At 41.5% G+C, this 25,203-nt stretch overlaps 3 protein-coding genes across 3 annotated transcripts; 1 reads left to right on the top strand and 2 right to left on the bottom strand.

Moving 5' to 3' along the window:
• Positions 1 to 472: 472 nt before the first annotated feature.
• On the bottom strand, positions 473 to 9,025 carry tmem128 (transmembrane protein 128). Its single transcript, XM_080025560.1, has 5 exons — positions 8,902 to 9,025; positions 7,248 to 7,380; positions 6,963 to 7,124; positions 3,956 to 4,064; positions 473 to 1,111 (listed from the first exon to the last, which is right to left on the bottom strand). Exons 1-4 carry the CDS (start codon positions 8,999 to 9,001, stop codon positions 3,965 to 3,967), a joined length of 495 nt encoding a protein of 164 aa, XP_079881686.1. The 5' UTR covers positions 9,002 to 9,025; the 3' UTR covers positions 473 to 1,111; positions 3,956 to 3,964.
• A 1,559-nt stretch (positions 9,026 to 10,584) lies between these two features.
• Positions 10,585 to 14,644, bottom strand: lyar (Ly1 antibody reactive homolog (mouse)). Its single transcript, XM_080026804.1, has 8 exons — positions 14,164 to 14,644; positions 13,945 to 14,059; positions 13,735 to 13,842; positions 13,520 to 13,600; positions 12,830 to 13,142; positions 11,273 to 11,332; positions 11,010 to 11,095; positions 10,585 to 10,860 (listed from the first exon to the last, which is right to left on the bottom strand). The coding sequence occupies exons 1-8, from the start codon at positions 14,283 to 14,285 to the stop codon at positions 10,723 to 10,725; spliced, it is 1,023 nt and encodes a 340-aa protein (XP_079882930.1). The 5' UTR covers positions 14,286 to 14,644; the 3' UTR covers positions 10,585 to 10,722.
• A 181-nt stretch (positions 14,645 to 14,825) lies between these two features.
• zbtb49 (zinc finger and BTB domain containing 49) lies at positions 14,826 to 19,946 on the top strand. Its single transcript, XM_080026803.1, has 8 exons — positions 14,826 to 14,994; positions 15,949 to 16,146; positions 16,271 to 17,385; positions 17,510 to 17,556; positions 17,650 to 17,723; positions 18,096 to 18,178; positions 18,386 to 18,547; positions 19,095 to 19,946. The coding sequence occupies exons 2-8, from the start codon at positions 15,995 to 15,997 to the stop codon at positions 19,841 to 19,843; spliced, it is 2,382 nt and encodes a 793-aa protein (XP_079882929.1). The 5' UTR covers positions 14,826 to 14,994; positions 15,949 to 15,994; the 3' UTR covers positions 19,844 to 19,946.
• Positions 19,947 to 25,203: the final 5,257 nt, after the last annotated feature.

Genomic DNA, 25,203 nt, shown 5'->3' with positions numbered 1-25,203 from the left:
CATGTTTCAGAGCAACAAAATTCTGTTTACAGTTACACCCCACCAAGAAACATAAAAAGACACTTTAGTCAGTTCCATCGACAACAACAGCGTCAAAAACTAACATCTGCTTCATCGGCTCTCTTGACAGTGTAAAATAAAATGAGCTTTGAAGTTTCTCAAGATAGAAATCTCTTTGCAGGGATATTGGATTGGATTGCATTAGATTTGACAGGGTACCACCCGGTAACTGAGTCTGTATTAGGACAAATAGGTTAAATGTGTTGCTGAACAAATGTGTCACTTGATAGACAGGGCAAAAGATCACATGAGTGTTTACTTGAAGATATTTTAAAGAGTTTTAGATGCACAATTACATTTTAAAGTGGTACTGTATCTTGTGCTGTAGCAAATGATTGAATTATGGATTTGTTCATGGTTGTGCTTCATCAAGCAATAACAACAACTTTAGTCTGTATTGAAATCAGTCCAAAACGTTTATTAAATAAGAAGAAAAAAAGCTATTTACAGAATACAAGCAAAAGCTTTTACATTGGTCATAACAAACTTCTAGGAAAATAAGAAAATATTTTAAAGCTAAGTTTCATTAAGACAGTTAGAAATTGTGGAACTGAGTTTTCCTACACGCATTTTCAACATATAGGTCGTTTGAACATTTAAACATGTAGGAAAACCACTGGTGTAAATAAATAAAAGATGGCTGAATTCCATTTAGCTGCTTTGGTCTCAGGGCCCTGGCATTGTGCATGCTGGCTCACTGTCACTGAGAAATTTAAATAGAACAGAGCCACTGTTATTGTTATCAGTTAACACCCTTCCTACTACAACAAGGCAACATATCTGCTGTTAAAATGGACTTTTCTCAAACATTCATTCATTACACTCAGAACTCATAAGTGCTGTCTGCCAGTTAGTACTCAGCACATGGCATCACATCCATTAACACAGTTGTTTCTGTAATTTCTTTAGAAAAACACACAAATGACAAATCAGAAATTGAGACAGTTGAAGTGTCAGCACTAGATAGTTGCTGACCAGCCCCAGTCAAAACCATCAATACTGTGCTGGTTCAGATGATCAATGCACAGGTGTGGGTCTAGACGGGTAATCTCTGAAAGTTGGGAAAGACAGAGGAATTACTTGGTGAATATTGATCTTGTGCTGTGTCTGAAATCGCGCACTTACGTAAGTACACCTACATTGAGTGCACTTTATTATCCCTACAGTACACTTACTTATTGGCGCAGTGCTCTCATTTCTACAGTGCACTGTCAAAACTGCCGTTGCGCACCTCCCGGAAATTACTTTGCATTTTGACGGTTCTTCTTCGTTGGTATTTCTTTGCTGCTTTCGTTACCGATAGCCAAAACAGGCACGTTAGTAGTGTAGTTGTACGGAAAAACAGAACAAATGTGTAATTTAACTTTTGTAGAGCACGTCCGTCTCCATGGTTGCTTTAAGCTCCTCTATTTTGATTTTAATGTCCCGCCCTCTCTGCTACGTAGACAAGATGGTGGACGTTGAGTGTGGAAAGTGTCCATCGGTACACACTCAACTTTTAGACCGTTTTTGGTGTGCCACAGAGGAGCTTACAGTGCACTGCGTCTTGACACTCTCCGGTTTTGCGCAAAGTGCACTCAAAAAAGTAAGTGTAAGTATAGAAGTGCGCGATTTCAGACACAGCACTAGTTTAAGTGAAACTTGTCAGTGTGTCAGCAGATATACAGTGACTTCGGTGACGCAAACTTTACAAAAAAGGAGCACACTTTCACTAGCCTGGAAATCCAGACCTGTCACTTGCAAAACAATTTGCTCAGCCTGTTGGTCTGGACACTCTCCATTGAAGGTCATTAACGATGTCAGAAAATTCTGACTTACCAATCAAATCGTTCTATCTGATATGGGCAGGCCAGAGCCCTGTGTATGGGACTCTGAGGCGGATGTAACCGGATGACGACAGTGTTGTGCATGCACAGTCGAAGCCGTGCTAGTAAACAACAAAGATGGATGCGGATACATTTGAGTTTGAAGCGGCATAGACCTCGACACTTAAAGCCACTATGAGTAACTTTGTCCGTTGGCGGCCCAAAGCGGTAGTATTTTTACGACGCTAGCTGTCGTAAAGCTGTTTTCTAGCGTGTGCTGATCGTGCCAGTCTCAATTGATTAGGGCGCAATATAGTGCATGTCCGTGTGTTGAAAGCCGTGAGGGCACGGACTCTTTTCGGCTCCGTGAGAGTGGTTAGTGACTCTGCATCAACTAATGCCGGTCAGTGCCACACACACCTGATTGCAATGAGTTGATGCAGTGTCACCTAACTACTCTCACGGAGCTGAAAGATTACGTGTCCTCACAGAAAGCGAGAAACGGCAGTTAGTAAGGGTCACGATGAGGTTATGTGTTTATGTTGTTGGTTATGTGTTTAATAATGACTATGTCAAATGAATAATGGTCATCTGATGATGGTGAGGCAAAGTAAACTTTGTGTTAGTACCGCTCATTCATTTAGGAGTAAACACTGCAGTCTAGTTCACTCCCGTGTAATTGTGTACACGTTGCTTGGCAACGCCCTCGCCTCCTCCCGCCCGTCTATCACTCTTCCTTTTAGCTTTTCTTCATTGCGTTTTCTTTTTTTCTTTGATGGTTCAGCCCCGTTATCAGTCATTATGACGACAAATAACTGTCTCAAACAAGGCTCCCGCTCCCCTTCCCTCACCTGGTGGGATAGGCTTCTCAAATCGCGTTGCAGCGCTACACTGAAATCTGCAACCAATGTGTGTCTATGTGACCATAGAGCCTGCATGCGCAAACTGAAAATCGGACTGGGTGTGCGACCAGACCAAACGCAGTAATAAAAACTATATAAAAACGTCTTTCTTTGCACTGATGGTCTCGTTTGCTTTTAAAGGTAATTTATGACTATCAGAAGAAACATGGGGCTGTTTAAAAGATATTTAAATGTTACTCGTAGCTGCTTTAACGGTTTGGAAGACGGCACTCAAATCTTTCATTAGCAAGATAGAAGAATTTCCTGTTTTGACGACCGACCACGGCAAAAGTTTAATTTAAAAGTTAGCCCGCTCTTTGCTAAATGACTTGTTCATTGCTCTGATTGGTCATAGTGCTATCAAATTGCGTGCAGTGGTATTTGAAATGCACGTGTAAGTGCCGCCCCTTGAGTTGGGAAGTTATATTGATCGTGGCCAGACCCTATATCGTTCTACGTAGATGTGGGTCTGGAATTCCAGGCTACACTTTCTCCACAATGACATAGAAATTGCACTATGAAACACTGTGAAACTGCCTTTGGAAATGATACGTCCAAGTACATATATAAGGAGCTATCTTGTATTACGGGGCATTTTGATGTATAATACTGCATTAATTGCTTCTACTGTATATGTCATGTATTGTAATACTATAATTTCCCTTTGGCCCATTGTTATATAAAGAAAACAGCACAATTTCATCTCGGAGTATTTCTTATATTTTATATAGTTACAAAATATATGTATATATTCATATAAATAAACATTGAGAAAGCTCACTCTAAATCTTTCAAGAGATGAACTTTGTGGACATTGAATGTGGTTCAAAATGCCGGGTGCCATGTTTAATGCATGTGTTGTTTTGCATATTTCAACAGCGAGACTTGTGTAGTGTAGGGTGTGTGTTTAATTTTGTTGTTGGAGTGTTTTGCCAGTGTGTTTTCTTTCTGGATACCATAGCAGTGAAGCAGATTGTTATAGGGTTGCAATTTGAAGGTTGTTTGAGATATTCATTTAAGCAATGGTAAACAATATGATGTAAGCCAAGGTATGAACCATTGGTATTACTGTGTCATGTTTATTGACCTTACAAAAAATCCACAATTTGCGGCCAAATACAGTGTTATCATTTCCATAAAAAAAGTAATTTTGTGAAAATTAAACCAACAGAAAGGCATCACCCTCACCTGTCTCATTCATCCAAGCAAAGAGATTAACATGACCACACCCATGAACTGTGTGAAGAGGATGACTGGAGTGAAGAAGGACCACACAGGCCACAGTGCCATGTTAAAGCTGCAAGTGAAAAACAGGAACACTTAGAAATTTGCATTGTTTTAAAACATGCTGTCACAGCCTTTTTCAGGTGAAGAATGTGGTAAAAAGATGTGCTGTAGAATGTCAGTTTACTTTTTACATGTGCTGTTTTTAATCATTCTAGAGCCGCTAACAAACATACAGAACGAGCATACTCCACTGAAAACCAGTTCAAGCTTAACAGTGGCCACCCTTCAAAAATGGCATATCCAAATGTTATAGTTCAGCAGTTGACTCCTTCTTCACAGTGACTACAATTAAGACAGATTCATATGAACATTGATTCCTGGTTTAAACAAGCCAGATCAGTTTATCACAGGACAAAGAAAGCTAAGCAGCCCATCAACTAATCGTTGAGAATCGTCAGGAAATGTGATTTAAATTATATTGAATTACCACCATTGAGCAGGCGTGACTCGCAAGCTGACGGGGCAATTGCATGCCACAGTTTATAAATCAAGGCCATCCATCCATCCATTTTTTTTTTAAGATATTTTTTGGGCATTTTTTTTTATGCTTTATTGATAGTGCAGAGAGACAGAGCTGAAATGGGGCAGAGAGGGGAGTGACATGCAGAGAACGACCGCGGACGGGAATCGAACCCGGGTCTGCTGCTGGGCCCGGCCCGGGGGGGGGGGGGGGGGGGGCGCCCTACACAATGGGGTTATAGGATCAAGAAAAACTCCATTTAAGTCAGTGCTTCTCAAATGGTGGGGCGCAATTTGCAGTAAATAAATGTCCACATGTGTCTCCAAGTGTCTCTGTAGGCTATTTAAAAAGAAATCAAGCAAGTAGACTAATAATAACATTAATTAATTATTGGTTATTGGTTATAATAATAATAAAAAACACCACCTTAACTATGTTTACAGTTTTAAAATGTTTTGAATGAAATGCAAACCTCAGTGAATCATTTGCTCTTGTTTCTCTGTCCTGAGATTCACACAGACTGAGCAGTCTTGTTTAAATGTTACAAATTGAGCTAATAAACTGAACTTTGATTTTTTTTTGCTGCAGAAGTTATCTCAGCTAATTTTTGTTATCTAATTTGATAATAAGGTGATTGTATGCAGAATGCTCGTGCCAGAAACTCATACAGTGGTTTTGTACAGATAAATAAATAAATATTAGCAGGTTCTCAATAGTATTTCAATTTAGGGTGGGGGGGGGGGGCGCGAAAAAAATTATGTCCCATAGGGGGGGCATGACAGAAAATAATTGAGAACCACTGATTTAAGTAAATAAACTCCTGCTAGACATTGGATTTTCCAGGCTGATATCAATATCAGTAGGGGAGAGTGGCCTGAGTTGTGCCACTTTTTACTCAAAGTGATTTTAAAGTGAGGCCTTGACAGTAAAGTCTCCAACTCAAATATGTACATATATTTCAGGGTGTTGTGCATCCCCGGCAACAATAACTTTGGATCTGAAATAAACTGTTTAAGAAATATAGCTTTCGGAAAAAAGTTGTCTTGTGGCACAACTTGCCCCCGGTGTGGTGTACAAGAGAGAATACCATGGGGTAAATTGTGCCATTGATATATATCTCATAAACTGTAATGCAAGACAAATCCATTAGATAATCACTTATTTAAGGTTTATTTAAAGTAAATATTTTACAAAGTTTGAAGGACAATTTTCTTAAACAAGGCCTAGCCGATCTAATGGTTTTACCTGCAAAGCTCACAATGACAAAGTCAGCATCATCATCTTTCTGGCCATCTGAACTCTCATCAGTGGTGTCGTTAAGTGGAATGGAGATGTCAGTCTCTTCTGAGCTACTGTAGACAATCACTTTCTTTTGGTGACCAGCGTATACAGCCATGCCAATGGCACAACTCTCAGAAATTTACTTTGCACTAGCTGCTCTGCCCTTGTAGAACCAACCATGCCACCTGGCATATGCGATTCCCTCTCCATTTCTGCCTTTAAATCAAGGCTCAAACCCCATCTGTACACCCTGGTCTTTCCTCTCAATTAACTATCTTACCTCTGCACTACTATCTTTGTTTATATGTGGATGTCTGGGCTTTATGTCTTTTATTTTTGTTATTATTATTTTACCTTCATTTTTACCTACTGAATGCACTATGTTCAGCACTTTGGACAGTGCAAACTGTTATAAATCTGCTTTTATAAATACATTTCACTTACTTACTTGCTTATAACTCACCCCAGGCCCTCTGGCACAAATCACCCCATCCCCATAATTTTGGATAATAATCATGATGCAGCAGTTTAGGGCTGACATTGTGCTAACTATATAGACACAAAGTGTAGCATACTAAAGCACTAAAACATGTGTCAAATGTTTTCAAACGTGTCTATAATTGTTCAGACACAATAATCAAAAAACCTTGATCATGGAAATTTTACTTTGAAAGGCAAAAACAGTTTTTTTTAGCTTAAATATGCTTATATCTTATTCCAGGTTTCTCCCTTCTTTACATGATGAGTCAAATGGATGGCTCTTCTTAAATATGTGGTCACATTTCCAATTTCTGCTATGGTTTTCTAGAAACAAGGGGTGGCACAACTTCCCCACCGGCACAACTTAGGCCACTCTCCCCTACTATGTATGGGTTTTAAAAAGCAGATACTACTACATACATTTGTAAAGTAAACAAATACATTTTAAAATGTGACCAAATATTCCACAATTTAATGTTGTTTCTAAAAGGAAAGTTTTAGTGATTAATTGGACAACTAACTGTGTCACCTGTTCATCCCATTATGTGTCCAAATAATTGTTAATAGTAAATTCAAAGCATTTAAATAGGAGGGATACCGTACAGAAGGTGTTCTTATAAACTGTTTACAGCATATTAATTATTATACGTAGTTCTTATACAGTACTTGTCTATTTTGCTATTTTACCTGCAAGATGCTGCAATGAAGGCTGCAGTGGTGATGGGAGGAATGGCGGGGTATTCTTGGTCGTAGTGCAGGATACCTTTGAACCACTCCAGGTACACAATGCAAAACATGGCCAGAGACAGGCAGATCCCGAGGAGTATCAGTCCCACGTTGAACCACCAACTGGAAAAATATAAAAGACATATTCAAGCTATTGAAATACAAAAGATGGTGTTGTCGAAAACAGAAAATGCTTGAACAAGATCTGCAGGGAAATTGTTTTGTATCTCCCTCAAAACACATCACCTTTTGATATCATCGTTCTCCATGATGTTGCGGAGGAAATCCACGTAGTAGGTCACGCCTATAGATGCTGCAATCCAGAAAATGGAGTGTCTGTTAATGCGAGGGAGAGGTTTCGCATCTTTTTCCTCCTGACCTGAAATTTATTGAAAAGAGGAGGATGGTCAACAAATAGTTTAATTTACGTGTTCCCTTCACAAGCATGCTGCAGTCCATGATGACTCCATAAAAGTAGAAATCCAGGTACAGATTAGAACAGTTTTAAGTCCTAGCTATTTACACTTGAAAACCACTCAACAATTCACATACCCACACAAGTTTGACTTTAGACTTCAAAGTGGAGTCAGCAATTCTGGAGAAGGCTTGTTGACGAAATCACTTTTTGTCAAAAACGGGGAATATATTTCCTCACGATACGCTACCTAAGAAATCTGGTGTTAATACATAGCCTAGGCTCTGTAAACTAATATGTAACCAAAGGGGGCCCACCGTTGCTAACAACTGGTCCGTTTACAGAGCTAATACTGTGTATTAACACTTGATTTATTTCACCCCACTTACAGTACGGACAGGTAGCTGATCGTGAGGAGATTTTCACTGATTTTGACAATTTGGAAGCCTTCCAATCAGGAGGTGCCAGGAGCTGTCACACAATAAGCTTTCTCTAGAATCGATGACTCCATTATATATTGAGATGGATGCAGACTTATGATAAAATGACTCCACCTTTGAAGTGTTTTGCCATTAATAAGATGTTTAGACAGATGTTTAGCCAAAGTGAAGTTACAACATGACACACATGACTCAAAGAAAACCAACTACAAAGAGGCAGAGGAGGAGTTTTAGATTTTATTACCAAAGATGTGATTTGTTTTGCCTTAAGAGAATGTGCAAAATTCCAAACCTTTCAGGTTTTCCTTTTCAGGTTCAACTTCTTAGAGAGGCTGCTATTAATCTCTATAATTTACTGGTTGATTTATGTATCAAAGCCTAGTGTTGACTGTTGCAATGCTTTAGGATGCTGGTAAACTCTGTGCAGAGTTCACAATGAACTCCACGCCCTTAACAAGTAGTCGGCCTTTCCTTATCAAAGTTGTGCCTGCCTAGTGGTCCATCTATCATAGATACATGATATAATATATAAGTCGTCTTACCAGGACCACCGGTGGTATGTATGCTGGGAGAATCGCAGCCATTAATGAAAAAGGAACGGATACTTTACAAATGTTTTGTCTATTGCTTATATTACAGTTATCGGTTTACACTGGCAAAGAGATGACCCTCAGATTGAGGACAGTGGAGACTGGAGTAGAGTTTCCCTGTATTAAGTTGCTGAGCTGACACAGCGTTTGCTCACAGTCAAAACAATCAAGAATTGCTGGATTTCTGCCAGTGAGGGCCTCGAGTTGGACAAGTGTCCACTGTACAAATCGGGCTACAACCCTAAACTAACTACTAGTTGTAAGACAACCTACAAACTGGCCATTCAACAAACTAAACCATAAACGTTACCCACTTTTCTAAGGTTAGCTTGGACTTAAAGCCACTTGGTCTTACTGTATGGATCATGTCAGTCCCCAGCCTAGACTTAAGAACCACTCTGTTAATAACGTTAACTGTTATGTAGGCTACGGTTTACACTGTTTCTGAAGCTTACTCTTTTCATCTTCGTCACCCGATGTCGTTGTTCGCATAAGAAACTCCGCATCTTTCTTAAACCTATTCCGCAACGTCGCTAGATCAGTATCGTTCATCATTGTGTTGATGCTATCACGAAAGCTTTTTGCCAACTGGAGAATTGAGGGCACTTCCTGATAGACACGGCGTCGCTATTATATGACGCACGTGAACGTCGACACTTGTAGTTCTTCTTGGATTAGAAATAAGTATAACTATTATATACTAGGCCTATCTATGGAAATAACCGTCCATGGAAATAACCAAACACGGGTTTGTTTTACCTGCAAAAACTTTAGCTAAACTAATAGGTATGGAGGCCCGAACCTGCCATAATCAAGAATAAAAAGTATAGTGACTAAAAATGTATAGTGTATCAAATAAATGTCAGTTAAATTAAAGATTAACAAATATAAAAGTATTAATACGAAGTAAGTTTATATTGTATTGATAATTTTGTATTAATTATAAATAACATTAAATGTATTTTTTTTAGATATAAAGTATATAGGCTATCTCATTTTTATCAAGATGATAGTGACCAACAATTAATGTATGTGGAAATTAATCTAGTTCAGAAAGTACAAAAGTAAGTCATTTAACAAACACATGCATTTTATTTTTATTACTGTGCATATTTTATTTTCAAATTAACATGCAGCTGTTAATTGAAATAATAAAAGGTGGAGTCAGTGATTCTGGGGAACACTTGTCAAAATCGCTTTTGAGTCAAAATCAGTGAATATCTCCTCTCAATCCGCTACGCTAAACAGGTTCTTAGTTACATATAAAACTAATCATCCTACAATACATCTTGCCACCACAAAGGTATGATGTTAAAGCTGTTAGTGAAACTAGAACTTTGTATACGCTGGCTATGGATTGAATGTGACTGACATTGATTTATATGACAAGGTTACACACTATAGCTTTAATATTAAAGGGAAAACAATGTTCCCCTTCATCACTATCACTAATCAGATAAAGGCAATCATCTGTAAGCATTTCATGTTACTGTGAAACCACTGAGGACCAGAAAACACAATTTTAAAATACTAGCAAACTTATGTAACAGCTTGACTAATACACAAAGTATGCAATATACAATTACAGGTAAGCAGTGTGATGAATGAGTATCTGTGTTAAACCTGCTGGGATTAGCAGAGCTTCATGAAGCTGGGCAGATCTCTTCCTGTAACTCCTGTGTGTTCGTGTATGAGTGTGTGTGTGTGCGTGTGTGTGTACACACGGGGAAAAGAGGTTGCTCATTCTAGCGGTGGAAAATCAGACAGCATTACAACTTCACCTGAGGCTGACACCAAGCGTCTTGCTTCTATGGAGCTTCTGTGTCCCTGGCCAAGTGAACCCCATTCGGGGTGCCGAGGAATGTGCATTAGCTTCGTCCCGTGTGAGAGTCAAATTCACCTCAGGTGCACCTCTCCTGTTTCCCTTCCCCCACGCCAACATCCAATCCCACAGATAAGGTGCCATTTCCCAGCCTTACCGTGGGCTTGGAATGTGTAACGAGGCAGCCGTCTATCACAAAATGTCATCTTATACATTAAACAACACCAACACGTTCTAAGCTAATTTGTCAAAGTATTCCTTGTGCTGACTAGGCCGCTACAATCTGTAAAATAACTGAAGAGGACAAGACACGGGACTCAGTTATAAAATTATTTAATCTTCAAGATTATGTCATCTGTATCAAAACAATCCAAGGGACGATGGCAGACAACAATGGCTTTTAAATTGTAAAGGTATATGGACAATATACATTTCATGAATGAGAGGAAAATGTCTACTTGATTAGTCTAACTCTGTCTTTTAACACTCTAAATTTGGGGTTCTTGTTGATCTTCTTGTTGAACAGTGCTAGCACATCCTCCTCCGATTTAAAGTTTCCATCACCAGTGAAAGAGTAGTACGCGGCCAGAATCTGTAAAAAAAAGAACGCGCAATTATCATATTTGACCAATGACAGCTATCATTTTCAAATACAATTATTTGCATGCTTGGCTTTAAGTCAGATAAGATGTTGAACAAAGACCTGCTGCTTTGTGTCCATAGAGTTATTGAAACACCCACCTTCTTCCTGAGTTTCTTTACTGCCAGCTCCTGGTCAGGTGAGTCTTTCAGTACAGCCTTGATATTTCCCTTCCAGTTAAATTTGCCTGTTAATTAAACAGAAACATAATTAGCTGCAACTAGGAGGAGGTGGTGGTGATGAGAGGAGGGGTCCTTACTGAGGGTAGTGTTAAACACTGACCCCTAGTGGATTTATTCTTTCTTATCCACCATCATTTATTTTCTCAAAAGATGCTATTCACATTGACGTGGCCAACCCTTACCTTTGGGAACGGCATTATCCTCAGTCTCCTCTGAGGCAGAATCCTCTGCTTCTTGGTCCACTGAAAGAAAGAAGATAAAACAATTATATATTAAGAAGTCTCAACACGTGCAATTATACTATTCAATTAAAGTCAAGTCAAAGTCAAAGTCGACCTGTTGTCAATCGCAAAATATGTGCCAGACATACAGAGTAATCGAAATAACGTTGGTCTCCGACCCACGGTGCAATAAGAACAACAGGATAACATTTGGTAAAATAAGATAAGTTGTATTTACAGTAAATACATTCTAAATAGTGCAAAAGGTAATGCAAGATTGGGGCGACTGTGGCTCAGTTGGTAGAGCGGTCAAAAGGTTGGCGGTTCGATCCCCGCCCTGCCACCTGTGTCATAGTTGTTGTGTCCTTGGGCAAGACACTTCACCCACCTTGCCTCGTGTGAATGTCGATAGTTAGCCTGCTATCGGTTTTTGAATGTGTGTGTGAATCGTAACGTGGGAAAGGAAAACAGGTCTCCCTTGCAAAAGAGTCTTCGGACTCAATGGGATATACCTGTATAAATAAAGGTTAAAAAAAAAGGGATAAAAACGGTATATATAAGATTAAAATAAAAAAGTAAATAGATTGAAATGTGCAATATGTGGAACATTATTTACAATATGTGCTAAATGCAGTAGACTGAAGAAATTGAAAGTGTACAGTGAGGGCAATAAATATGTTTAAAGTCCAGAGTTCTTGGGGGCAAATGGGAGGGCGTTTTAAGGCCAGGACACACCGGCCAGATAATCGCCGTCGTAGTGTCGGTAGGGGGTCGGGACACGAATCTGTTTGGTGTGTGCCGTGACGTCGGCCGACGTAGAGGTCGTCGCGCTTGTTTTGAGCCCACAACATGTTCAATCGGCGGCCGACTGTCTTTAATTTGGAGCAATTTGATTGGTGGAGGGCTAGCGAATCAGTGAAGCCCGGAAGTGAGGCGGGTAGCACAAACAGCTAACAACAGCTAGCCATCGTTTTAATGTGTTTGTTCGTTTCGTTTTGAGAGTACTCACATGCATCAACCCTTGTTGACTGCTCGACACCATGCTCGACACTCTCTGCTAAAAATTGTGCTCTTATGGTCCATAAATATAAATACGTATTTCTATCTATGTTTATGCTCTAGAGAGCTGTCCCATCATTTCCGGCTTTCGTATTTTTTCGGGCCACAATACAGATTAGCGCCGCCTGCTGTTGTGGAGACATTACGTCCCGCGCAAGCGCAGAGTGTACGGAAAATAAGCAGTCGTCTCGGTGTGTTTTTTGGCCGCGACGGGAAGACTGGAGCTTCCTGAAACGGCGACTCCATTTTTTGGGTAGTCGGAACGAGTCGGACTGGTGTGTCCTGGCCTTTAAAGTCCAGAGTTTGTTGGGGCATAGGTGAGAGAGTTCTCCACAGAGACATATCTACTTGGAGACTTTAATTTACCTGAAGCGCTGGAATTACATTTAAATGATACGTACGTAACAATACACAGAAATTCAAACTAAACATCTACGGTAGTCGGAAAAAATGTCTTACTTGTCTTCCTTTTCTTGCTGGATGTCTCGCTCCCATCGCCGTGTCCGTTCTGCTCTTCATCTCCGTTCTCTTCACTGCTCTGCTTTCTCTTCCTGTCCTTTTTCTTGTTGACTGCCTGGTCTTCTTCTGGCTCCCTGGAGGCTTTCGGAGCCTTCCCACTCTTCTGCTGGCGGGCCTCTTTGCGCTCCCGTTTGTTCAGTTTCTTCTTCTTGGCCTCAGGATCGCCGTTCTGCTCTTCACTTCCGTTGGCGTCCGCTTTGACCTCAGGCACGGTCTGTTTAGCTTCTTTAGTGTCCTGGGGGGCCTCGGGACGCTGTGGGTTAACAGGTGGGTAATGAAAGTCAGGTGGGATACTTTGAAAAAAATATTAAAGATTTTTTTTCCCCCTCTACATAATTCATTACAACTGAACTGTTTTCTCTTCCTCTAATGACTTTAGAGCAGAACTACTTACCAGCCATCTCAAATACTGTAATTGTAAACAGTTGCAAACACCCTTGTGGGAATATACAGTATACTGCAGGATATAGCTAATCGTTGTAGCATGTTTCTAATGTACACCACGGAGAGAATCTTACAATTGAATAACTTTACTTCAGAAATGAACTACTAAGCTAAGCTACTGATATGCAGAGGGACACAGTCACAGAAAAAAACAATAAAGCAAACCATCAAGCAGTTGACACTTACGCTATCAGCTGCAGCGATGATGTTCCACACTTCCTCGTGAAGACTGGTGTTTGATATTTTTAGACTGTTTCTCATCCAATTCTGAGGAATAGAACATTAACGATGAATTGGTTAGTTCAAGCATACAAGCAAACATTCACTATATATACAAAAAAAATAATAATAGACAATTGTTCATCACAGGGATCATTTTTAAAGATAGAAGTTATACCAACCTGAAACTTGGCCTTCTTTCTTGGGACGTTGTCATACGAACTGACTTGTTGGAGCACACTCTTTACCTTTGCACTGACTCCAGGTTTGTTCATGGCTTCCTGGACTCTCTTCAACACAAGATTCATCAAAATAAAAACAACACATCGACTTGATTTTAAGACACGAAACGTCAGCAGTGACCGGTCTGGCATAGTTTATCGGCGTTTTACCTGGATCCACTGCTGCTGTTTCACGTCCCCTTTGTTTGCTTTCGCCTCGTAGCCCTTGCCTCCATATTTCTGATCTTCACTCACACACTTTAGATGGTTCTTGTAGTCATCACCCCTGTTCAACGTGCACAGATAGATCCCATTAAACAAACGTCCCACCCCATGAGATACAAGGTAAAGTGAAGCTAGTGAAAAGACAAGCAGACACTCGGTCATTACCAGAAGTCTTTTCCACAGTCGATGCAGGATAGAACCTGGCAGCCTCGGCATATGTTCACGTGTTTATCAACCTGAGCTTTTTTCAGGGATTCACCACAGGCGTTGCAGGTGAAGAAGACCATTTTTAAAGACACTTCTGTCCGGCTAAGATTTAACAATAACTTCGATTCAACAGAATATGCTAACGGAATGTGGAATGGTAAAAAGCAACACCAAAGTATAAACCGAAATTGCTACAATTCTCATGCAAAGTCCTGACCCAACAGGCCACAGGGCCCCGGCGGAACAAGGTAACGTAATGCAATAAGAAGGGAGCTAACGTTGCCTAAAGCTGGCAATTGGCAAATAAAACTATTTGGCGGACGGAGGAGATTGTCTTTCAAAGCGTATGAACGCCGTGTCACGACATTAAACGTATTTGGCTCCAAAATCGCATTTCAACAACGCAACGAATCGGTTCCATGCGTGTGTGAACTTTTCAAAACACACGTGACCATAAGTCTTCCGTGTAGAAAAAGCGAGCAAATAAGAGTTCCGGCCAGGGTGGAGCGTATTTGTGTATTTTTTCAGTAGCTAAATGTGCTCACTGACTTTAAAAGCAGCAGCACGTTACTCCAATTCGTTACAATATATTACACCACCACTTATCTATACATTTGTTCATGTTATCTGCTTAATGTTGTGGGGGCTGCGCCAATTACAGGGTCGTACCAGGAAGTGGGGTGACGTGTGTTACACTCGAATGTGACCCATCATCCAAATAAAAGGAGGACTACTCACATGCAGGTTTTGGACTAATCTTTATGACGAACGTACATGCATTTACAATATGTAGGTATTTAAGTTTTGAGTCGGAATGTCAGTCTCGAGGGGATTGTGTGCCTCACGGGTCGGTTAGCATAGCTTTGCAGTTAGCTCGTTAGCAGTTTTCGTCAAATTTTTGCATGGGTGGTCTCGTCACATAGGCCTTTCACACCGCCGCAAAATCGGAGCTAGTTCTGGGCTTGTTCGGAGTTAGAGCCAGTGTTTTGGTTTCACACCGCCAGAGAGCCTGCTCCGGGCCGTAAAAACCGGGGGAACTCATACCCCAGGATTGAGCAGGGTTTGATAAGAACTGCTTGCGCGAACGGTTGGGGGAGGGATTATCCTGACCAACCAGAGCAACTCAAACCTCATGCCCGCCATATTTAAAAACACCGCTACTACGAGACGTAAACATAACATAATTACCGAACGTAGCGATCAAATTGACCGGCGAGAATACGCTGTATGGGTCCTGTTTGCTTAAGAAAGCAAAGCGAGAGCCAACAAGTGTAAAAATAAGACGTATTCGCCGCTGTTGTTGTGCTTAAAGCTAGCGGTAGCTTTAGCGTTAGCCACAAGAGCAGCGGCGTCGGGTGACGTACACACACGTTTACAGTGACGTCATGACGTTGCTCTCTTGCCGGCTCCATGGCTGTCTCCGGTCGATGTGAAACCAACCAGTTCATAACTGGGATAAGGCTGTAACCAGTTTTGAACTGACCCCAACACCAGCCTGGAACTGACTCTTGGTTCATTTTGGTGTGAAAGGCCTAACAGACACACTGGATTCTGCGGTCTGCGCGGTTGTTGAATTATATATTTATATATGAATATATGGCTATTTGAAAAGTGTTGCCTGTAGGAGTCACTGGCTTCACTTGAAATTAGGATACATTTGGAAGACTAGCTGACTGTTGGGATAATTATTATCTCATCAATACAAAATGTGTTGTTTGTTTAGTATATGTTTTCCCCCCCTAGTTGTTTGAATGGAGTTGGAGTTGAGGGGTTGAACAGCTGAGTGACCATGGACACCCTGTCCAGCCACAGCTCGTACCTCCTGCAGCAGCTCCAGGAGCAGAGGATCCAGGGGCTGCTCTGTGACTGCATGCTGGTGGTCAAAGGTGTCTGCTTCAAAGCCCACAAAAATGTCTTGGCGGCTTTCAGCTCCTATTTCAGGTGCCATTATGTCTTTTAAATATATGTCATGTAGCCACACATTGGTGAACCAGTTGAATATTTCCGTCCTTATCACTGGGCTCAATTATCTCAGTTTTGAAAATTACTATTTTGATCGTTCCAGGTCTTTATTCCAAAATTCCCCCAGTCAGAAGAATGAGGTATTCAACTTGGTTATCCAGGACGTCGGTGGAATCGGGCAAATATTAGACTACATGTACACCTCCCATCTCGACGTCAACCAAGACAACGTACAAGCACTCCTGGATATCGCTCTGTGTTTGCAGGTTCCCAACGTCCAAGGCTTGTGTAATGCTTTCCTCAAGCCTTGTCCCCCACCAGTGGAATTACCCACATTTTCTCTCCCAGGTATGCTGAGCTCTGAGCACGACTGCCTCTTGGGGAGCAGTCTTTCTCACGATGTTGACCTCCACGGGCACTCTGACACACAGAGAGCTGGCTTCGGCAGTGACTTAGACCATACCAAAAGGATGCCTGTGTCTGTGCCCGGTAGCAGCTCAAACTGTGACACAGCCGGTGCCACCCACGCCCCTGTAGAAAAACAGCTTGTCCATGGCTACAAGCTACGCAACTTCTACAGTAAGCAGTACTTCAAACAAAGTGCCATGCAGACTAATAATGACCTTAATCAAGGCCCAGGCCCTTTGGTGCTGATGGAAGAGCACCACGGAGTCAGCCACGGAATCAGCCACACTCCAGTATGCTCAGCAAACACAGTTCAGCCCAATCCTCCATGCACACCTATGGCAGTTGAAAAGAACCCCATCTCCTCCTTAACACCCTCGGAAAATTTAAACGCCCTCAACTCTAGCCCGGCAGACTCCATGCTCAACAAGCTAGTGCGGCCAAAGAAGGCAGTGTACCTAAAGAAGTACAACTACCTCCGCTCTCAGAAGGCCCTGGAAGAGATGTTTGCCGAGGCGGTCAGTGAACCCGTCCTAAGTTGTACCAAAGAGAGTCTTCAAGAAGAGCCGGTGGTCCAGACCCAAGCTCCAGAGGCTCCCGTTGAGAAACTCGACACACCCAGGGAAGAGGTTATGGAGACAGCGGCGGATGAACATCCTCCCAGTCCTCCGCCAGTGATCCAAGAGGAGCCAACTCTGAAGACTGTGCCCGAGCCCCCGCAGCAGACGGCACACAAGCAGTACTGTTGCGAGGTGTGCGGGAAGATCTTCAAACACCCGAGCAACCTAGAGCTGCACAAGCGCTCACATACTGGTATTTACTGTTTATAACTAACTAGCTAACTAACCATACATGGAATACAATAACACGTGTCACTATTAACTGTAATAATATTTTCATTTTCAAAGACACAAATCTTTATTTTGTTTTGTTGCAGGTGAGAAGCCATTTCAGTGTAATGTTTGTGGGAGAAACTTTTCACAGGTACGGCCAGGCGTATTATTCAGAATTGCTGCATTTATTCTTCAATAGGGGAAATATAATGAGATATATACCGTGAGTGATTTTGTTTTACAGGCTGGAAATTTACAGACGCATTTGCGGCGGCATTCTGGAGAAAAACCGTACATCTGTGAGTTATGTGGTAAAAGGTAAATTACACTCATGTATCCATTTTCCTCATTTACATTTACACAGACTTTACCATTTCGCCTTTAAAACTATTTTAATTTAGCTGCTTATTGTATGCATGTGTCTGGCTTTAGATAATTGCTTGATAGTTGCGTGGCAATATGTCGTTGTTTCAGGTTCAGTATATCGATAAGAATCAGTCATCTTTATTACAGTCTTTAACTTGCATATCAAGGCAATTTTGTGGCCATAACTGAATTAGAATATACTATTTTTTAATAAATCCCCACTGTAGCAGTTTCAATTTTATGATAGCATATTTTCCCTATATTACACAGCCCTAATTGTCCCAACAGTTGCCTAGGAATTGAATATTCATCTGTGTTTTCCAGCTTCACTGCAGCAGGGGATGTCCATCGTCACAAAGTGGTCCACACAGGAGAGAAGCCACATCTGTGTGATATATGTGGAAGAGGTAAATGACTGCTTTCAACAGAAGCGATTAAGAAAATTGCTTCTGTTGTTGTTGAATACCAGTCTCTCATTCATCTCAAGTTGAAACTGTACAGATTATTAATATTGAAGTGAGCCGCTTAGTTCACAGATCCAGCTCAATAATTGTGACAGTTTGTGTTTATATGTCCAGTGTTTTTTAATAACTAATACTTGTCTTGTGACTCAGGATTTAACAACTTGAGTAATCTCAAGGAGCACAAGAGGACTCACGGCACAGACACAACGTTCACATGTGACCAGTGTGGAAAATCCTTCAACACGCACAGAAAGCTTCTGAAGCACAAGGCACGCCATGCTGGGGAAAAACCACATAGCTGTGCCACCTGTGGTAAGTAACACACTTATTGGAAGTATTATTCAAATAGATTTCAAGGTAGATAGATACTGCATAAAACTCTATTCTAGGGCTCAAACGACTAGTTGATTAGACGGAAAACCGAAGCAGGAAAAAATTGCAACTATTTCTATAATCGATATGTCTCTTACTACATTTGGTGCCAACCACTGATGAATGGTATAGCTAACTATTTAACAGCAATTTGTGGTCTCCTTATCGACTACTTTGCCATGTCTAACAAATTAGCCAAATGGTTATCTAAAGCTTGTTTTTATTTTTGTCGCTGGTAACACATTTCCAATTTCATGTCACTTCCTGACAACCTACTTGATTCTGGTTCTGAAACAGAAGAGTCTAGTCCAGTCAAATTTAAGTAGAATGGTTATTGTGGACAAATTGCCAGCTTAAAATTATATTTAAATTTAAAATACATATAGTAGAGCTATAAGCTAGCCAAAGGAACATAACTGCTTGAGTTACTGTAGCTTATGGATGCATATTATGTTTACACTGACTGTGTGTTTTTCAAATAACGTAGGGAAGTGCTTCCTCGGCTCAGGTGACCTGCTGCGTCACATACGGTCACACACCGGTGAGAAACCCTATGTCTGTAACGCCTGTGGAAAGAGCTTCACCCGGTCGGCCATGTTGAGGAGACACAGAGACATGCACTGCAAGGGGGCTCCAGCCGAGAGCCCGGGCACCGGCAGCCCAGACCCATCTTGTAGCTCAGATGGAGCGGCCCCGTTCCCAAAGCCTGACGGTCACAGTAAACCTCCTGCCTCAACCAGAGAGCAGCATTTCCCCAGCTTGATGCCCCATGCAGGGCTTGAGAAACATTCAACGCCTTCTCCTTCACCACCACAGCCAACACCACATATAGAGACTCCACCTCCCATCATGCACCTCAGCCCACCAGCTTCTACCACAACCTCCCTTCCAGACTTGCGCTCGCTTGTGCCACATCACCTCCTCTCCTCCAACCACCAGGACAGAAGTGCCACCCTGAGCACCACAGACCACACGAGGCTGGCCAAACCCCACCTGTCTCAGGAGGCTGTGTACGGACCCTATGCAGAGAATGGGAATATGTCGGCGGAGGAGAGCAGAGGTGTGGTGGGGAGGCCATACCTGCCCGCCACAGACAATCACTGCAGCTCCCTGACCTCCTCTGGCAGGCCCAGTAGTGGGTCCTACAGGTCCAGTGACGGCCAGTTCATCTCCAGTGTGACTCTGTGGGGGTTGGCAATGAAAACGCTGCAGAATGATAACGACATGGAGCAGTAAACTGTTGCGGTGTCTTCAGATAAGCACAGCCAGTCCAGAGGGTGTGCTGTGTACACTCTGATTTTGATTGTTACCGCCTGAGTCTTGATTGGTTAAAAGTGACTTGAAACACAAAGATGGTAGCTCAAATGATGAAGAAAACTATAGGGAAATAGTAAAAATAGGAATTATCCATCACTGGAAATTGTATTATTTATTTGTTAAGAGTTTTGTCTATAACCGAAAATCGTGCTTCCCTTTTTATCTTTATTTAAAAAAATCATAATTCTACTAGTCCTACAGTAGATGTATGAAAACTGCTGTTGCACTACCATTCAAACTTCCAAGGCTGATGCTTTTGCTTGCCACACCCTAGTCAGTGACCGCTGTGACATCACTGTGTAGGGTGTGACCTGAAGTGTGTCAATCATGAATATTAGAGCCCGTTGAGAGCAGTGCATCAGCACTTTGTCCTCTATGATTCAGTGTGGATGCTTTAAACTCCCCAATGTAATCCAGAGGATGCACCTCAGCAAACTCAAATGGTGATTCATCTCCATATTGTAGATACTGCACTGCACTTTAAAATGTGAAAATGCTGACTATTTTCAACTATCAGTGTCAGATCTTGATATATTCATTAATAAAAGGTGTACATTCTATTTCATGTATATGTCACTGTTATCTCACTTTTAAAAAATCATGTTAACAATGCAGCATAGCGTATGTTCCCTTTTAAAGTGAATCACTATCTGCACATACCTTAAATCTGGTGGTGTGAGGACATAAGTGGTGCAATAGGACAAAGAATGTACAGCCACACATTAGTTTCCCTAAAGAGGCTTGATTGATCAAATCCTTGAATTATGAAGTGTTATGTCATTAAATAAACCACAGAGGGAGCTAGAAACAAGACATTACAGTTCATGTAAACAAAGGCCCAATAAAAAATGTCACCAGCATAGCTGTGGTAGGAATACCTTAAAACAGATAATGAAAGTAATAATTCATCCCTTGCACAACGCAGCTGGCAACCAATGAAAAAAGGTATTACAAATATACAGTTATGTGATACATAATGCCTGATCAAGAGCCTGAAAGTTTGAAGATTGCTTATGGCATGGCTTTAAAAATGTTTTTATGGAAGCGGGTCGGTGGTGAGTGACCCAGCTGTCGCAAGTATAGTTATAGTATAAAGGTTTATTTATTCACTGCATTTCTTTGTTGAAAGCTAAGAAAACTTTCCACACCAGAATAGAGAAATTATCCAAACGCTGTTGAGCTTGTCCTCACTTTATTGCAGATACTTAAGTGTGAGAGTGGGAAGTAAAAACCCTTCTGTCCCTCACAACTTTGATGCAGGAAGCAGGGACAGTGGGGAGAAATGTGCTGATGGTGTAGTCATCGGGCATCAATACAACCCTGTTGCTGAAGATTTTCTGTCTTCTTCACTGTGACAGTTGATGTGAGAAAGAATGTCCAAGTGAGAAAACCTTATAATGAGAAGCCTTATAAAAGTGGCGACTCTAGAAATGTATTATCGCGTTTCCATTGCATTTAGTTAACTCATTTAGTCTGTGTATCATTCTGTAAAATAAGTTGTCTGCCCCAGCCAAAGATGACATTGACTGTAGTATATGACCAATGAAGCTGGGATCCCTTGTCAATGATGTTTAAGACTTTAACAATAGAAACTAAGTTAACAAAATAGAGACAGTTTTCCTTTTCACATACATTTGATTAAAATTGTGCAAAAATCCAGCACTCCTTGCTGAAATGGTGTGGTTAAAAAGAGTTCAGAAATGTATTTTTAGCTGTACACTCATGGACACAGATATGTATGATCCTGGCAAATCCTGGTGGCTTTAATAGAACTGAAACTGTTCTATTTAATATGGAAACAAAAGTGCTTATTCTGCCTTTGTTGCGTGTTAATCACCACACCACTGTTGCAATCCGTCACCAGGATGAGTGACTTTGAGGGGGAAATCTGTTTTCCCATGACCCACTCTTCTCTCTCTCTCTCTTTCTCTCTCTCTCTCTCTCTCTCTCTCTCTCTCTCTCTCTCCCCCCCCTGTCTCTCCCACTCCCTTCCCATCATGCTAAAGATAATCCTGATTATGTACGCTGTCTAACTGGTGCAGAATGAGACCAGGGCTAATGCCATTTTACCCAGAAACATTTCCAGCGCTCGTTCTTTTTGTTTCAGTATATCTAATCATGCTTCATTGCTTTGTGTCGGGACAGGCATATGAGGATAGGCTTAATTAACAAGTGAGTGTGAAATGTAGGAAATTCGGTCGACTGTGACACTTCCCTGCGGGGAATGCGCAGAGCACCATCAGGTTCCACTGAACCTCTGTCAAATATATCTGTTCATGTTAGTTTTTTATTCTGGCACGAAGCTTCCCCTGATCATGCTTCTATGACTAACAAATCAAAAACTCTCCTTTACTGTTTGAATGTTTTTGAGCAGTCCTTTCTCCCCTGCAGCAACACATGCATTTGTTGTTATTATTGCACTTGAAACTGCTTCAGTGCCACAAGATGTGAATGTGCTCCGGCAGAGGTTCCAGCCGAGCAGTAATTGCTGTGGAGTGTGTTGGATGAGATGGTTAAGTGGCTGACCTAGTCTCGGCGCCATTATTCCTCTGAGCGTCGCAATATGAAAGAGGCTTAAGCGGAGGAGAAGAATGGCGATTATTCCTTTACTGTTGCACTGCTGTCTCTATTTCTCTCTCTCTCTCTCTCTCTCTCTCTCTCTCTCTCTCTCTCTCTCTCTCTCTCTCTCTCTCTCTGCTCAGTCTGCTTCTAACTACTTCCCCCTTTTACTCACATGGAACCTGCTTGGCTCCATCTGCTCAGGGTTTCTTTGAGGAGCCATTTATGTAGCAGCTCTTATAGACAGCTGTTGCTATACCATTGCCCAGTTCATTTGAAGTCCTTATCAGGCTCACCTACAACAAGGTGTTTTTATTACATGGGTGCGTGCATCTCTTGCAGAAGTACACGTGGGAATGCACACACAGTCATACCCTGCATCTTTCTCTCTGCTTATTATCTGCTGCTCCACTTCCTATCATGCTTTGCCTGTCCTGTTCACACACACACACACACTCACACACACACACACACACACACACACACACACACACACACACACACACACACACACACACACACACACACACACACACACACACACAGACTTACTGTACCCAGGTGTGCTCCTCTCTGGATCTGCAGATATTCAAGATGCATTTAGGCACCTGTCAGTGTGTGTGACAGGTTATTCTCTGTCTATCCCCCTCTGGCAAGAATATTAGCTCGTTCCAGCACATACACATATAGTCAAGCTTGGGACAGAGTTGGTTTTGCAGCAAGTTACGTAGCTGGCTATCCACTTGGTATTTTGGAAAAACTCCTCCAAATGTTACTGTAAGTGTGGTGGGGGAAAGCTGAGAAATGATTGGCTGCATCTGGGTTCCCTTCAGGTGCTTTGTGTCTATTTGTAGATTGTTGCTTCCCAGCATGCTTAAAAATATGGCGGCAGCTGTTCATCATGGGCAATGATGACTTGAGCCTCATACTATCAAGTAGTCACAGGCAGGACAAAGAGCAAAAGCCCACATATGAACAAAAAGCAAGAAATCGAACATGTCAGTCTTTATTATTAGTTAAAAATTGAATATCACATTGGTTAAAGACTCTGGACATTTAAAGGAATAGTTTGACATTTTATGAAATACTCTCATCAGCCCTCCTATCGAGAGTCAGAAGAGAAGATACCACATGTCTCCACGTTAAGCATAGAGCTAGAGCCAGTAGATGGTTAGTTTTTAGCTTTACAAAGATATTCAAACTATCAAGATAATATGACTTATGTAGTGTGCATAACTACGCTTATTTGTACTTCACTTGCTGCGTATAACTAAACAACAAATAAGACAATAACCCTATTACAAATGACCATCAGAAGTTTGTTGTTGATCCTCCCTGTGGTCCCATTCTACGGCAGCTTATTGATGCCACTAGGGAAATAAAAAACAAGATCAGTTTCATGTTATAACGTAATATGTATCATGTTAAAATGTAATATTTTTTCACATTTTTGCTTAATATCTGTAGCAGATCCTAACTCAAATGATGAATTACACTTGAGAGACTCTGTTCCTCTTGTTCAGATCCTTTTGATTTCCTGTGGTGAAAATATTAGCCAATCAGATCCAATGATTCCATAATCGCATTGGACTGAGCCCTTCAGGCAGGGAGTTTTTGTGTGTGTGTGTGTGTGTGTGTGTGTGTGTGTGTGTGTGTGTGTATGTCACTGTGTGTGTGTGTGTGTGTGTGTGTGTGTGTGTGTGTGTGTGTGTGTGTGTGTGTGTGTGTGTGTGTGTGTGTGTGTGTGTGTGTGTGTGTGTGTGTGTGTGTGTGCTCGAAAGAGAGGGGGTAAGAGACAGTGGAGGGAGAAAATGAAAGAGTTAAAGTGAAGGAACGATAGGAGAGATGTTGCAAAATTAGCCACACTGTCAGAGCAGTTTGCACTTGGCTTTGTAGGAATTGTCATCAGTGCAGCAGAGCCGGGGAAGACCCACTCGCTCTCTATCATTGTGAGTACAGTGCGTTTCAGGCTCTTTCTCTCTCTCCCTCTCTGCATGGGCAAACTAGGAAAATGTGTGACAAACTCTCTTCCAATAGATCCAATAGACCTGGAAACAAAAAAACAGCATTTAAGGATAAGTCGCGTGTGTGTGTGTGCGCGTGTGTGTGCGTGTGTGTGTGTGCATGTGTGTGTGTGTGTGTGTGTGTGCGTGTATGCATAAATGGAGCATGACTTGTCCCTCCTCTCACAGATTGCATAATGCAAGTATATGCAAAGTGAGTCATGTTCCAGTGGATAAACGTTAGTGTTGTGCTTATTTTAGTTTTTTTGCACCGTTTTCTGAAAGTTTTGGAGTCATAGTAAGTGGAATAGTGCTTAATGTTTTCTTTTAAATGAATGTCGGTTACATTCAAGCCCTGGCCAAACAAGTTGACAAAAAGTTGATGAAGCCATAGCAGCTCCACAAAATTCTCATTTATCTGCATGTACAAACTGGTGTCAACCCCTGACTCTGCATGTTGCCATCCATGCACGGTCACTGAAGGCTTACCCCATATAGTGGTACAGACAGTGGTGTTGTAATTACTCAGAATTCCTCATGGGGCAACATAAGTTACGCACTATAACTTTATTTTATCTGGACACCATATTTCGTCAGCTTGCTGAATATTAACCTAATGTAGTAAGTTGTATACTAAGGCATGTGCTCAATGATGCATTGGAGATTTCATATTCATAAAATAACAAAGCAGTGCCTATTGCCTAATGACAAACTCCT

The sequence above is a fragment of the Ammodytes marinus genome (genome assembly GCF_949987685.1).
Source record: "Ammodytes marinus genome assembly, chromosome: 4".
NCBI classification, from domain to species: Eukaryota; Metazoa; Chordata; class Actinopteri; order Uranoscopiformes; family Ammodytidae; genus Ammodytes; species Ammodytes marinus.
The sequence above is the reverse complement of the archived record's forward strand: the minus strand, read 5'-3'. Positions and strand labels throughout refer to the sequence as shown.

Bases quoted from the DNA above. Each gene is read 5' to 3' on its own strand.
- lyar (XM_080026804.1), bottom strand. From the start codon at position 14,285: ATGGTCTTCTTCACCTGCAACGCCTGTGGTGAATCCCTGAAAAAAGCT. The intron at 13,143-13,519 runs GTAAGTGTCAAC...GTTAACCCACAG, and splicing joins TCATCGCTGCAGCTGATAGC to CGTCCCGAGGCCCCCCAGGA. The intron at 10,861-11,009 runs GTGGGTGTTTCA...TTTTTTTTACAG, and splicing joins TAAAGAAACTCAGGAAGAAG to ATTCTGGCCGCGTACTACTC.
- zbtb49 (XM_080026803.1), top strand. From the start codon at position 15,995: ATGGACACCCTGTCCAGCCACAGCTCGTACCTCCTGCAGCAGCTCCAG. The intron at 17,386-17,509 runs GTATTTACTGTT...GTTTTGTTGCAG, and splicing joins GCACAAGCGCTCACATACTG to GTGAGAAGCCATTTCAGTGT. The intron at 17,724-18,095 runs GTAAATTACACT...TGTGTTTTCCAG, and splicing joins TGTGAGTTATGTGGTAAAAG to CTTCACTGCAGCAGGGGATG.
- tmem128 (XM_080025560.1), bottom strand. From the start codon at position 9,001: ATGATGAACGATACTGATCTAGCGACGTTGCGGAATAGGTTTAAGAAA. The intron at 7,381-8,901 runs GTAAGCTTCAGA...AATAAATTTCAG, and splicing joins GGGTGACGAAGATGAAAAGA to GTCAGGAGGAAAAAGATGCG. The intron at 4,065-6,962 runs GTAAAATAGCAA...TTTCACTTGCAG, and splicing joins TTCATTGCAGCATCTTGCAG to CTTTAACATGGCACTGTGGC.